The sequence below is a fragment of the Lynx rufus genome, unplaced genomic scaffold, assembly GCF_022079265.1.
Source record: "Lynx rufus isolate CCGP_SWC_20201006 ecotype Redwood Valley unplaced genomic scaffold, mLynRuf1.p SCAF_23, whole genome shotgun sequence".
In the NCBI taxonomy this organism is placed as follows: Eukaryota; Metazoa; Chordata; class Mammalia; order Carnivora; family Felidae; genus Lynx; species Lynx rufus.
This window is the reverse complement of record NW_025814838.1, coordinates 2,182,922-2,198,175: the sequence shown is the minus strand read 5'-3', so window position 1 is coordinate 2,198,175 and position 15,254 is coordinate 2,182,922. Positions and strand designations below refer to the sequence as shown.

Genomic DNA, 15,254 nt, shown 5'->3' with positions numbered 1-15,254 from the left:
GGGGTGGAGTGGAAAAAATAAGAAACTGAGGTTTATAGCACAATACCATTTAAGCAAATTAAAAATACATGCACCCTAAACAACACGCGTGTTTTGTAAAGACACACACACGCTGGGGAAGGGAGGAGGAGTGGAGAAGAGATAAAGGTCATAAACAGAGAAAACAAGAGAGAGGGTGTACTGAGCCCAGTGATTGTAGTCTGTCATAAAGCGAGAAATGAGTAACCCAACCTCCACATCTGGGAATAAACAAATAAAAAGCTCTTGCAGTTGTTGAATGAGGAGTAGAGACCCCTCAGACGAGGGTGCAAGTAGTGAAGACGATAAGTGTATGGAGTATGTTTTATGAATGAAACATACAAAACATATTAACAGCACCTGGTACATAGTAAGTCCCCAACAATGTGAACTGTTATTATTTATTATTTAACCAAGCTACATGGAATTTCTTGGTCAGCACTAGGACATTTACTGATAGATCCTTTCTATTCCCCTCAGGAGGGGTGACCTTGCCCAAAACAATGTATTCTTTGCTAATAATATCCTTTTTTTCTGCTCCCTCTCCACTTCAAAAACCTTTCCTTTTCTTCAGCTCGGTGGGTGGGATGCTGCCCAATTCACGAACTGTTTCAATAAAGCCAATTTGACCTTCTAAGTTACTCAGTTGAATTTCTGTCGTTTGACAGTAGTATAGGAGATTAAAGATAAATTCAAACAAACAAACAAACAAACAATTGTGAGCTCCAAATCCCTTCTGAGGAGCAACTAAGGTCAGTATTTGACATTCAGGAGAAACAGCTCTTGAGACCTCCACAAACGCAAAATTTGTGATATCCTTGCCAGCATTAGCTTCATAAAATGCAGGATATAGGGCTGAGACTGGATAGATGGTCATGCCATCATCATTGAGACAGAGATCACAAAATCAAAAAGAAGCTTGATGGGGGGGAATGATGCATTAATTTGGGGCTGAAACAGTTTGTGTTGAAGTCTGCGATCCTTCTAAGTGCACACGAAAATATTGAGGGCCTACTATGCGCCCTCATAGGTACTAGGAATGTGCTAGGTACTGGAAACACATAGGTGAACAAAACAGATGATCCTAACCTTATTGGGCTGGCAAGTGTATCAAATAATCAAACGACATAAAATGTACTTCTAAACTTTGGCAGGGGTTATGTAAGAAGTTATAAGATACTGGTATGTAAACCAATATAGTTAAACATTTACTCACGTCCTTAATAGGTTCCTGAGAAGACTCCCTGAAAGGGCAATTTCTGGGTCTAAGGATCTGTTTGTTTTAATTTATTCAAACTTTTTAAAATAGAATTTATCTTTTGGAGCAACCTGTGGTTTCACACACACAATTTTTTTTTTTTTTTATTATCTTATAGAGGCTTTGGGGAATGAGAGGGTACTGAAAACAGACAAAGGCCTTAGTTTGTTAAAATAAGGTCCAGCGGCTGACTCCGGACTAGGGTGACAAAGTCAAAACTACATTTCCCAAGGAGCAGCGCGGCACGTCACACGGGAAGGAGGGCGCATGCGTGAAGGGGTTCGCGCTGCGACTAGCTCATAAAAGGAAAACAGCGTGTGTGGCTCTCGACGTGCCGCGAATCTTCGAACGTAAGGGCGTTAGCTAACGCTTTGAAAAACATTCGAGGGACGCGCCCGCTCCTGCCGTCGTAATTTCCAGCGCGACGTGCTTACTCCGTTCGTGGCTTGGCAGGTGGGGCTGGGTCGCGGTCTGGGGCCCCCGGGAAATGGCGGGAGCGGAGGGTTAGGGTCCCCGGTGCGTCCCTACTCCCGGGCCTTGCCGAGGCGGCTCTCGAGGGGCGGTGCGCACGCGCCCTGGGCGGGGAGAGGCGGGGCTGGAGGAGGGAGGGCCGGCGGTGTTTGAGTTTGCGCGTGCGCTCGCCGAAAGCTGGCGCGCGCGGTGCGGGGCGCTAAGGCGGCGGAGGCGGGGTACTCAGCCCAGGTGAGGGAAGACAGCAGCCGAGGATGCGCCCCCCTTAAGGAGATGACTTCATTCGCCCTCCAGAGACTTCCAGTTGCCTCCTCATCTGTCTGCGCCCGTTTACAGCCTAGGGCTTCAGTCTGTAGCTGACATCTCATCTCCAGGTCTCTGAGAACCCACTCCAGTCTAGGCCCCCACCATTCCACTGAAATAGCACTTTGTCAAAGCCACCAATGATCGCAACGTCGCCAAATTCAGTTTTAACTTCGTTCGCACTCCCGTAGCAATTTTTGATGCAGTTCATCGTTGCCCCTTCTTGAAGCACGTTCTTCATTTGATTTGTGCAATAGCCACGTCTTTAGCCTCAGCTCTCTGGCTTCTCCTCTGCTGATTTCTTGTTCCTCTTCCTTATCTCTAATGATTACACCGCTCCCAGGCCTCATCCTGGATCTCTTCTCCGTGATCACTTCCTAGGAGCTATCAATTTCAAGGCTTTAAATATAAATACTGTGTGTTGTGCTCTCAAATTTCTATCTGCAGCCCAGTGCTCTACCTTGAACTCCAGATTCTTATAGTCACCTCTCAAATGATATCTCTTAAAATGTCAAATCAGCATCTCAAACATGTACAAAACTGACATTTTAAGTTTTACCCTTCTCGTACCTTAACCTGTCTGACCATTCTTCCAGTTGCTCATGCCAAACACTGAGTTATTCTTGGTGTATTTTGTCCCCCTCCCCTTTCCTTCTCCAGTATATTATCATGTATTTGCCCTTGAGGCTTTGAAGTTTCACTATTGGGTGTCTAATTGTAGATATTCTCTTTGGCACTTTGTCCTTTTTGCCTGAGAATTTGTGTTTTCGGTTCTTCGACATCCCTGTCATTGTTTATTCAAATTTATCTGTGTATCTACTCTGTCCTCTATGTCCCTTTTATTTAAAAAAAATTTTTTTTAATGTTTATGTATTTATTTTGAGAGAGTGCACATGTGCATGCAAGCCGGGGAGGGATAGAGAGAAAGAATCCGAAGCATGGAGCCCGACAGGATTCAATCCCACGAACCATGAGATCATGACCCGAGCCAATATCAAGAGTTGTTCCTTAACCAACTGAGCCTCCCAGGCGCCCCATCTGTATGTCCCTTTTAACTTTCACCTACAAATAAGTATATGGGACTATTTGTTTAATGTCTGTGTTCCTTTCTGGACTGTAAGTTTTTTACAGCAAGGCAGGGACTCTTTGCCTCATTCACTGCTGTATGTTCCCCATGCCTGGCACAGCAGTATTTAACAAATTATTGAATGGATTAATTTATAGAGAAAAAGTACCTCTTCTCCGTAAGTGGGAGTAGATTGTCTTTCTTAGAGTATGTTTATAGGAACTTTTTTTTTTTTTTTTTCTGGGATTGGAGAGAAGGTATTGACTAACCCAGCTTCAGAATTGGTGCATGCTTCTAAGCTGAAAGACTGTGCCAGTAGGTGCCAGGCCCTGTGCTAGTGCTGGGAATATAGGGACGAATACGCCTGCTTCTCTGTCTTCTGAGAGTTTGTGGTCTGCAGGAGAGACAAGTTAATGCAAGTGTCTTGTGCGTGTGTGACAGGTGCAAGAACAGAAATTTGTGTACTGTGCTTTGGAAATTTTGATTGCCCTTGGCATCAGGGCACCTGAGCAGGGCCTGGGACAGCCAGATCCCCCTGCCATTCTCTTCTGGCTGCAAGCAGCTTTGTTCTTTTACACGAGGACACAAATAACATCATAAATACTATGTTCTGTGTATGCTGTGGTGTGAGAAATGTTGGCAAGTACCGCCGTGAAAGTATTAACTTGGCTGCCATTTGATTTGCACCTGAAAGACGAGCAAATTTGAGACCCACAGAGAGGTAGGGAAAGGATTAAAGGACCTGAAGCATGAAAGTCTGTGCTTGCTTGGGATGGGGACACTGGAATTGCTTACTGCAGTTGCTGTATGGTATTGCTGTTTGAGAGGGGCTGGCTGTCCAGGATCTGAAGTGGTGCCTTGAAAGTGTTTTGTCGGGGCACCTGGCTGGCTCAGTTGGTGGAGTGTGTGACTCTTGATCTCGGGGTCGTGAGTTCGAGCCCCACGTTGGGTGTAGAGATTGCTTAAATAAACAAACTTTTCAAAAAATCTTAAAAAAAGAAGTGTTTTGTAAACCACAGTGTGTGTTTTATAAATACCTGGCCCAGCCATGAGGCACCCTGTTCTCAGTGGGTAGGTCCATTAGAATTCATAGTTTTAGTGACCCAGCTTTCCAGAGCTGGAAACAGGGGCATGTAGTAAGTCAGCCTTTTAAACCTCATTTCTAAATTTGTGTACAAAGAGTCTTACAAATGTTTTAAAAATGAATCTTCTATAGGATCCTATATCATTTGCATTGGAAAAAATACCCAGTATACACCACTTCAGGATTTGTGGTCACTCTATCTGTGGAGGGGAAGCTACTTTGTTGAACATTATACCAATAGGTTTGGGATGTTGATCATGAGCCTTAAGGCTTAGGTCATAGAGTCAGACAGATCTGGATTTGAATCCCACCTCTTCCACTTATTACTTGTGTGACTTCAGTAAAGTCACTGATTTCTCCAAGACTCCTGTTTCCACAGTGTTAAATGAAGAGCAGTTTAGATGGAGTCATCTACATAAAAGTGCTTAGCTCATAGTAGGTATTCAGTAAGGAATAGCTGTCAGTGTTTGTCGTAGATTCTAAATCTAAAGTTCTCTCTTGGCCAGCAAGAGAGCAGACGCAGGATTAAAAGCAAGAGATGGCTAATGTCAAGACCCCGAATAAGGGTCCTTGCTCCGTATTTATTAAGATCAGAAGGCTTACAAACGTGATGGGCATACACAAAGAGACAATGAATCTGTGAACATTAACTCATGGGCATGAGGGAAAGGGGGTTTTGAAGATACACGGTGTTTGAGGTTTGGGTCAATCCTGGCGCCAGGCAGATGGGCAGATGGTTGTTAATGGCAGACAGGAGGCGCAATGTCTGTTTATCTTAGCTAGCCTAGGGGATAAGGCAGATAGGGGAAATAACCTCAGGGTTAACAAGGCACCTTTTCTTTTGCTAATCAGCTCTGCTCTGGGCTGCTTCACCCACAGCAGCAGAGGTCTATAGCCCTATTTACCTGTTTACTTAACTTGGTCCTTCCCTCCTGTGAAAGCAGCTTTACTGCTATAGTACTAAATTGGGGGGCACTTTTGCCCTGAATACCTAATCTTGCTTACTTCATATACCTTTGTGTTGGGGGCCTTTGCCCCCTACCATGTCTATTCTGGGGGCCTTTGCCCCTCTCCTACTCTATTCTGGGGGCCTAATCTTGTCTACTCAAGCTTGGGTAAGAGCATCCTATGGCTTTGTAATTCTTTATGCCTTGTTAACCCACTGGTGCAAGCCCAGGGAATTTCTAAACTTATTTCCCACAATTGTTACCTTTATGTTTATCAGATGCCACTATGAATCGCCGTCCTATTGGTGACTCTTTCAGTGCAATCTTAATAACAGTTGATTGACAGTTTCTAGTAGACGAAATGGTCTTACTTCATCATCTCTTTTGCTAATGAATAAGCCGAAGTCCTTACAAAGTTTGAAATTGGGAGGGAGAACATAGATTTTAGAGTTTGCAGTTTTGTAACTACCTGTTATTTCCTGAGTTACCAAGCATAATTTAACCACTCTGAACTTCAGGTTCCCCAGCTATAGAGGGTGTGCTTAGGCGATTGTTAGGTTTCAATGAGAATGATGTATGTAAGCTTTGGTCTAGAAGCATGGTAGGTAGTAGGGGAAAGAAATCCGCATCTCCTTAATTTTTTCAAACCAATTGATGAATGTAGATTGTTGTTGAGCGTGGCTACATTGAGAGTATGGGATCTGAGTGTAGGGTCTTAGATGCCTGCCTTCCCTTTGATTCAGAACAAAGCTCTGTCTTAAGCCCTGTGGGACTGATGTTAGAGTGGTTTAAGTATAGAATGTTTGGATTTGTTGGTATGAGGCCTTGGCTTCTAGACAAGGTGCTAGAGAACAGGTTTAGACTGAGTGGTTAGCGGTTAACACGTTCTTTGTCCCTATAATTACCTATTAGGCTTCTCAGTTGCAGATATCAAAAAGCTAACCCAAACTAGTCCAAGGAGAAAAGTAGTATCCATTAGACTCTAACTGAAAAGTCCTGGGTATACCAGCCTCAGGCACAGTTATATCCCGAAACCTAAGTTATGTCACCAGGAATTTTTTTTTTCTTTTAATGTCTTTCAGCTCCACTTTTCTCCATGTTGACTTCTGTCTCAGACAGGCAAAAGCCTCCATCAGTTCCAGGCTTCCCTGCTACTCTGTTAACAACCAACTGAAAGAAGGTATCTCTTTTCAGATAGCTTCCAGCAAAAGATCTTTTTTTTCCCCCTAATTTCTGTCTAATTTTAATTAAAACAATTTTTTAAAATTTTTTCAAACATTTATTTTTTTGAGAGACAGAGCACTAGGGGGCAGGGGCAGGGAGAGAGAGAGAGAGAGTCACAGATTCCGAAGCAGGCTCAAGGCTCCAAGCTGTCAGCACAGAGCCCAACATGGGGCTCGAACCCATGAACCGTGAGATCATGACCTGAGCCGAAGTTGGATGCTTAACCGACTGAGTCACTCAGGCGCGCCCCAGCAAAAGCTCTTAAATTGATTTGGGCCAGACTTAGGTCACATTCCTCTTCCTGAGCTAGTCATGGCGGTCAGAAAGAGTGGAATACTCTTGTGGGCCCAGGTCATATACCCATCTTGGAGCCAAGGTGAAGGACATTTTCTCGAAGGAGAAATTGGGAGTACTGTTACCAAAATGGAGAGAAAAGGTGATGGGCACACACTGAGAGGTTGCTTCCAGTAATGATGGAGGAGCTCAGATCAGGCCAACCCTCTCACAGACGATGACCATAACTCGTACAAATTAAAACAAAACAAAAACCCACTAACTGGAGTCAGTGGAGCAGGAGCTGACCCCCAGTGCCACCCATCAGTGGCACTGATGAGGTGTTCTCAATGTCTTGTTACGTGATACTCATCTTGAAAAGATAGCCACGCAGAGGGAGTTCCAGTTTTTTTTTGTGTTTGTTTATTTTTGAGAAAGAGAGAGACAGACCGAGTGCAAGCAGGGGAGGGGCAGAGGGAGAGGGAGACACAGAATCCGAAGCAGGCTCCAGGCTCTGAGCTGTCTGTCAGCACAGAGCCTGATGCGGGGCTCGAATTCATGAACTGCGAGATCATGACCTGAGCCGAAGTCGGATGCTCAACCGACTGAGCCCCCCAGTTGTCCTCCAGATTCTTGATATAAAAGTCATTTTACCTAAATGTCCCACCCACCGATGAATGGGAAAACAAAATCCATACCAGTGGGGTATTATTCAGCCATAAAAGGAATGAAATACACATATATAGCAGGAATGAACCTTGAAAATATTGTGCTAAGTGAAAGAAGCCAGTCCCCAAAGGCCACATAGTGTGTGATTTTGTTTCTATGAAGCCTCTAGAACAGGCAGATCTGTAAAGTCAGAAAGTAGAATAAACAGTTGCCAGTGGCTAAGGGGAGTGACTGCTGATGGGGACAGGTTTTTGGGGTGTACAGGCTTTGGGGGTCCTGAAAATAATTCTGAAATTAGGTCGCGGTGATGGTGGCACAACCTTTTGAATATACTAAAAGGCCGCTGAATTGAACATGCAAAGGAAGCCATATAAGCACATGGGAAGGTGCTCAGCATCAGTGGTCACCAGAGAAGTCTAAATTAAACCCACAATGGAAAACCACTTCACACTAGCTAGAATGGCTAAATTTTCTTAAATAAAATGAAAACAACAACACTGTATGTCATCGGGCATGTAGAGCAACTAAAACTTCCATATGTTGTTGTTGGGAAGCCGGTACACCTTCTCAGGAACAGGGTCTGGTCTGGCGGTTTCCTGTAAAATTAAGTATCCACCTCAGACCTAAGCACTTAAGAGAAATGAACATATGTCCGAAAAAAGACTCACATGTGACTGCTCATGGCAGTTTTATTCACAGTGGCCCCGAACTGGGAATCACCCAGGTGCCACCAAAGCGAGGGCTGGTTAAAGAAACAGGTTTTTTCATACAGGAGAATGCTGCTGGGCAGTGGAAAGAAACAGACTCCTGATACACATACCACCACCGATGAATCTCAAAAACATGTTGAGAGAATCCGGACCCTAAAGATGGTGGATGGCATGATTACATTTCAGTGAAATTCTAGAACAGGTGTAACTAATCGATAGTGAAAAATGTCAGAATGGTGGTTCCCTCTGGGTAGAAATAGAAGGTGGGCTTTTTTTTTTTTTTTTTTTTTTTTTTAAGAACATGAGCAGGGTAGAGGAACAGAGGGAGAGAGAGAGAATCTTAAGCAGGCTCTGCGCTCAGCATGGGTCTGACCTGGGGCTTGATCGTATGACCCTGGAATCATGACCTAAGCCCAAATCAAGAGCGAGATATTCAACAACTGAGCCACCTAGGCGCCGCGGAAGTTGTGGCTTCTAAACCGGTTGGAAGAAGAGAGTGCTAGGAGCCAAAAAGTGTATAGTGTTGGGCCTTGCCTCAGAATTCAGAAGAATGCCTGAAACCTTGCAGGGATTGCCTGGCCTCCCAGGGTTAAGAACAGTGATAGATCAGCTGGGGCCTTTGGACTCTGGTAACAGGCAGCTTGGGCTCAAAGCCATGTCCTCCCAGCTGGGAGCTCTGGCCTTTCAGCCAAGTTCCAGTGCCCGGTGCTTGGTTCCCACAGGCTCTGGTGTTGCAGATGTTTTCTGGGGAAGTCCAAGTTCACAACCGACTGGATCCAGTTAGTGGGAGTTTGTTGTAAAATCATAAAATGAGGTGGTTCTCCCAAGCAAGGCGCCACCCAGCAGGCAGAGCTCACACAGGAGAGCACTCCTCCATGGTGTGGTCTTTGTGCGGGCCATCCGCTCAGAGCCGCTCCCCTCAGGCTCGGGATGCATCAGTGTTTTCTTTTGCTTGTGCCTTTGACTGCTTTGCTCGACTTAGCATAGTCCCTGTTTTTTCCTGGCAGTTCCCTGAGCCACATCTGCGGACAGAGAGGGGGAAACTCATGTCCACTAAGTGTGTGTGTTGTCCCAGGCACTGCCTGGACCTCACTTGTGTTGTTAATCCTCCAGTGGGTGCTCTGGTCTTTATGGAGACTCAGAAAGGTTAAGGAGCGCCCACGGGGTGAGTAAAAGGCCTCATGAGAACTTAATGTTCCCTGTTCTGTCCCCTTTCCCCTCCTTGGAATGCTCCTAAAATATGCATGGCCGTTCATTTCTCTGATGACTTGTTGGTGGCGTATTTCATTTCTTTTTGTGACTTGATGCGTTTGGGCATGCGGGAATGCTGTTTGCCTCTTCCTGTGTTTACCAGAATAGTTTCTGATAAACAGCTGCCAAGCCCTCCTATGTTCTAGGCTTTGTTTCGGGTGCCAAGGCACAGAGATGACTAACACTCAGTTCTTGTACTTAAGGGGCTGGAAATCCTAGAAGTGGGCTCCTACACAAATAGAAAACAGTTTTACAAGAGCAAGTGCACTCTGATTGCAGTTATATTGCATGTACAGGGAGCGGCACACAAAACGAAAATCATTTAGGTTGCTGAGGTTTACTTTAATAATTCTTTAATAATTGTTATACTATTTTTTTGTCTGCTAAATTAGGAAAAAATGGAAAGAGAGGTGTGGCCAGAGTGCTCTGGGGCCCAGGGGCGTTCCTCACTGCTGAGTGGTTAAGGAGTGCCCCAAAGAAGAGAGGGCATTTGAGCAGGAAGAACATGCTGGCATTTGTCTGTTAGGTTTGGGGGGAAGGGGCATCCGGGTAGTGGAAAAGCTTGATGGTCCACTTGCAGAGGTGACTGGTTCCAGAGAAAGCAGTCGTTCGTTGTATAATCGAGAGATGAGCTTTTCCCGGCGGGGCACTACCCAGCGGACAAGGCGACCCTCCGGAATGCTGTTCTCCATCTCAGCACTTCACAGTGTTTCACACTGGATAGAAATGAGGGGAGGCGAAAGCATTTTAAAAACTACCAGTCACCATTTATACGTGAGGGGATCCCGATGATTGGTATAGGGGCTGAGTGTCGGAGGCCAAAGGTCTCCAAAAACGGGGCCCACCCCCCACTGCTGCTTGCCTGTTGCAAGATTAGGCCCTGACTGCTTTGCTCTTTGACCTCCTTCTTCCCCTCCAGACCACGTGGGTCAGCTTTCAAATTTCAGTGTGCTGAAAGTTTCAAGCTCCATCACGTGTGTGTGTGTGTGTGTGTGTGTGTGTGTGTGTGTGTGTGTGTGTGTGTGTCTGTCTGTCTCTGCATCTTCCATTTGCAAAAGGTTTTCTGAGATACATGCTTTTTTTCCTGTGTATGCATAGGATACCTCTGGAGAAATACCCAAGAAACAGTAGGGGTTACTTCTAGGGGTGGGAGATTTCATTGTACTTCTGGAATCATTTGAATTTTTTTTTATTATGTGCATATGTTAAAGGTTTTTTTTTTTTTTTTCCTTAAGAGGAACAGGCTTTGTGTCCAGCCACAGTGAGGCACAGCAATGGGTGATATTGTGATAGTGTGATGAGAGCCCCAACTAAGACAGTGACAGGTGGGGTGGAAGGGAGGGGCCGGGTTTGGGAGAAATTTCTGAGGCAAAATCCCTAGGAATGGAATGGGGTGGATCAGGGAGATGTGGGGTTGCAGATGGCCAAGAAGGAGGAGTGGATGCCTCTGAGATGTGAGGCCTGGGAGGCTGGCTGGGCAGCGATGGGTGCCATCAAACCACATCTGGAAGGCAGAGCAGAGCAGGAAGTGTGAGTTGTCTGAGGGGCATCTCGGGCCCTCAGCTGGCAGCTCAAAATCTGAGCTGGGAACCTTGGCGAGGGGTCAGGGTTGATGGAGGAATCTGGAAGTTTCAGAATATGGGGCCTTACAGCAGATGAGCTACCCAGGGAGCTTAGAGACTGAGAGGGGCGTCCTGGAGTAGCCGTCCTGTGGGTTGGAGGAGGGGGCAGCAGAAGGACCGCACAGGGTGGTTGGAGAAATAGGAGGGACCGCAGGCCTGGAAGCTCAGCCAAACTTTGAGAAGCAGCATGTGGTCAGGTGTTCAGGGCAGCAGAAAGTTCCAGGAGCTAACAGGAGATCACTGGGGACTGGGCGGGAGGAGCCATGCTGTGTCGGGAATAGAAAATGAGGACAGTGGGTACGTGTGGAGCCCTGTGCTAGGTATCGAGGATCTAGTGATCCCCACCCTCAAGAGAGGAGACAAAAACACACAAAGAGAATTTGAATATGATTTGATAGGCACTATGTATGGTAGAGAGATGCACAGGATAATTCGAGGCCACAGAGAAAGGTGACAAGTTAGCCTAGGAGACAGGTTTCTGACCGTGGCTGGTGAAGGGAGATGGTATATGAGCCAGATCCTAGAGAGTAAGTAGTTAAATTGGGCCGAGGATTAGGGACGTCCTGCTTGCAGGAAGCACATCCCAGATGGAGGGAACAGCATGGGGATAAGAAATGTGACATGGTGTGTGGTCAAAAGCAGGAGTGTGAAGCGTCTGGAGTATGAAGTGTGAGGCAGGCAGGGTAACGAGAGGAGATAGGAATGGGGGGCCAGGGATGGAGGCCTCTTCCGACGAGTCTGTGTTGTGGGTAAGGACTTGATGTACCCTGGAGGCACGGGTTGAAAGCGTTTGGCAGGGGAACATGGCCACGCTTGTCTTTCAGATGGGTGGTGCTGCGGCCGTGTCGAGGGTGGATTTGATGGAGAGGAAAATGCAGAAGGGGGTGCTGTGTAAGTTACCGGGAGGCCATTGGTGTGGTGGGAAACAGTGACTGAAGGCTAAGAAGGGGGCAGTGAGTCAACAGGAGCGGTGACCGATTGGACAGGGGATTGAGGGAGAAGGTGGTTTGAAAACAGCTGTTTTCAGCACAGGCAGCTGAGTGGCTTCTGGACATGCCGGCAGGGAAGGAGCGAGCTAGCACACAGGAGTTTTAGGGGTGGAGTGGGTGGAGTGGGTAGGGAGGGATGAGTTGGGTTTTGGACATACAGGTTTTTTTTTTTTTTTTTTTTAAGTTCTATTGAGCTATAATTCACATACCATACAATTCACCCAAAGTGCACGATTCATTGTTGGTTTGTTGTTGTTGTTTCACTGATTTGAACAGCCATCACCAGTATTTTAGAATGGTTTCTGGGGGCGCCTGGGTGGCGCAGTCGGTTAAGCGTCCGACTTCAGCCAGGTCACGATCTCGCGGTCTGTGAGTTCGAGCCCCGCGTCGGGCTCTGGGCTGATGGCTCGGAGCCTGGAGCCTGTTTCCGATTCTGTGTCTCCCTCTCTCTCTGCCCCTCACCCGTTCATGCTCTGTCTCTCTCTGTCCCAAAAATAAATAAAAAATGTTGAAAAAAAAATTAAAAAAAAAAGAATGGTTTCTGGACAAATTGATTTAAAATCTTTCTGAAATAGTAGAAAATTTCTAGCGTATAGGAGAGACTCATACATGGAATGTCTGTGTCAGGCATAGGGATTTGGGGTCTTCTCTGGTAGGGCTGTCCAGCCGGCATGAAAATAAGGTTCTGAATCTTGGGGAAGCTGTGGGGGCTGGAGGTAGATTTGGGAGGTGGTGCCATGTGGCTCATAGTTGATAATACGAGGGAAGAAGCCTTTGCTTAACAACAAAGTTTGGGAGAGTTGATGTGGGAAGTTCACAGTAGACCTTACTGCGGGGGCGGGGGGTGGGGAGAGGGTCAGGGCAGGAGAGAGGTGGTGTGTCAAGTAGAATTATTATCAAGTTCTTGCCAAGTCCTTGACACAACTTACCAGTGGTGGTTATTGATGTGAGGGGATTGCTGATGAAAGCAGAGGTGTTTGTTCTTGCCTGAGGAGCTCCCAGTCTGGTTGGGGAAGAAAAGCCAGTTTATAAAGGTAGGTTGGAAAGTCTAGATAGGAAGAGTCCAACAGGAGACACGTTTGGCTTATTTAGGGACAGTCAGGCAAGACCAGGCTTGAGCTGATCCTTGCAAGTGTAAGCTTTGGAGGAAGGGCATGCCCTTCAGCCTCTCTGGAGGGGAGGGGTGGTGGAAGGGACCTCCATGTCAAGTGTTTGTAGATGGGACGGGCTGGAAGGAATGTTCGCAAATAATGAGGGCTGCCACTGTGTGTATCTCAGGGCCGGATCCCGTCCCTCAACTGCCCGTGTCTTCTTCAGATGCAGCCCTGTTCTCTGGCCCTTGGTCTTGTTCTCAGCATGCTTCTAGAAGCCCCTCAGCCAGCGTACTCCCATTTCCCCACCTGAAGCTCCCCCCCCCCACCCCGCATCCACACTGCCTTCCCCTCAGGCCTCCACCCTCTCTGGTGCCACAGCTCTGGCAGGAGGTAGTTGTGTACATGTGCTTCTCCTGCATGGTGGCTCCTGTCTCTCCCATTGCCTGTTTCCTGAGGTCCTAGTAAAGTCCTGACTGAGACCACTCCCGAGTCCTTTCCTGTAACATCTGGGGGCAGGTGGATGGGGTGGCGGCCAGGGCAGGGTGGGGTGGGGGAGAGACCTGGAAGTGTATACGGTGGCGGCCAGGCTCGAGCCCCAAGGAGCGCCAGCATTTGCAGGACAGGCCGGCGAGAGGCCGGTGCAGGAGAGGAGTGGAGGCTGACCACGCAGGAGGGAGGCCCTGACGCCAGGGGAAGAGGCAGTGGGCACCTGTGTCCAGCGGATGCAGGCAGGGGAAGGATCTAATTCTTTGACCTGTGCGGTTCCTGGTTCTCCCGAGAGCATCATCGCTGGGCTGGGGAGGACGGAAGCCAGACTGAAGTGGGTTGCGAAGTCAAATGGGGGCGAGGACTAGAAGCACGGGCTTGGACCACTTCTGAAGTTTTGCCGTGAAGAGACGAGGTGGGGAGCTGGAGAGGAGTGTGGGGTTTGGAAGCTCTTACATATTTAATTTTTAAGATGGGCTCTCCTAAAGTATGCTCGTGTGCCATACGGCGTAGGAAAGGGGCGTCAGCCGGCCCGAGAGGAGATGGGATTCAGAGCACAGATGACGGGTTGCTGTTCACTAAGTGCAGAGGTGACCGGTGCTGCTGCACTTAGCTTGTCCTGTTCATGGTGGGAACAGGGTCTCTGGCTTCTCTTCTGACCAGAGTGGGAACTTGGGACTTCAGCTAGGGGGGCTCAGACCTGGGTCTGAGGGCAGCAGCAAAAACATTGAAAGAGAGAGAAAGGTTGAAATGTCAGACAGACTTGCCGGGAACGACACCGATTTACGGGACAGCATTGTGGGCACGCCTGCCGCCGGTGTTTGTGGTGGCACAGCGTAAAGTCAGATGCACCCGTCCGGTTGTGGGGCTCGCCCCAATTTTACCGTGCACCGGTGTGGGCAGGTCCACGGCAGGTGGCTCCACCCAGGGTTCCTGCTTTACTTAGTGGGAGAGAACAACTCTTTTCCACGCGAATCCATCCTCCTTGGGATCTTTCCACTGAGCTCTCCTTCCGTCCACACCTTCACCTTTGTTGTAGCTCACTGGGGGGGGGTCTTTCTCCTTCCTCTTTTCTCACTCAGCAGATCAGTTCCTTCATGCTGATCATTCTCAAGTTTGTACGCTTCTAATCTCTAAACTGTCTAAACTCGAGATCCATTATTTCATGCGATTCTAGCTAATGCAGCTGGACTTTTTTTTTTTTTTAAGGGACATGTTCTTCCCTGTATTAAAATGTATTATGTAAAGCTGTGGTGGTAAAAAATAGTGTTGCATGTGGGAAAACGTGTCTTGTGTCCCAAGCAATCAGGAAAAATAGATAAATTGGACTGTATAGACATTTAAAAATGTATTTCAAAGACAAAAATAAAGACAACCCAATAAAAATGGGTGAAGGGCAGTTCTCCAGAGCAGACACACAAATGGCTAATAAACAGGTGAAAACACGTTCAGCATCATTAGCCATGGGGGAAATGCAAATCAAAACTGCTAGTTAACTTTTCAACCCAACTAGGAGGGCTGTGATCAGAAAAGACAGTTACACGCACTGCTGCAGATGTAGGGATATCGGAACCCTGGTGCTTTGCTGCTGGGAATGTAAAATGGTGCGCCCACTTTGGAAACCGTCTGGCAGCTCCTCAAAAGGTTAAACCTAGAGTTACCATACAACCCAGCAGTTCCACTCCTGGGTATAGACCGAGAAAATGGAAACATGTCCACAGAAAAGCTTGTCCACGACTGTTCATAACAGTGTTATTCTCATTAGCCAAAAGTGAACACAACCCAAATG

General features: G+C 47.2%; 1 protein-coding gene across 2 annotated transcripts in view; it reads left to right on the top strand.

Annotated features, from left to right (window-relative positions):
• Positions 1-1,583: 1,583 nt before the first annotated feature.
• SGF29 (SAGA complex associated factor 29) overlaps positions 1,584-15,254 on the top strand; it is a 31,121-nt gene continuing 17,450 nt past the window's right edge. Inside the window, exon 1 of one of the 2 annotated variants that reach the window (XM_047087730.1) lies at positions 1,584-1,729. Coding sequence is in view for 1 of the 2 variants with exons in the window: in XM_047087729.1 (XP_046943685.1) it covers positions 6,219-6,327 (109 nt within the window). In the remaining variant the exon portion in view is untranslated. Of the gene's footprint in view, positions 1,730-6,217; positions 6,328-15,254 lie in introns of those variants that run through there. The other variant, XM_047087729.1, reaches the window with a different exon arrangement.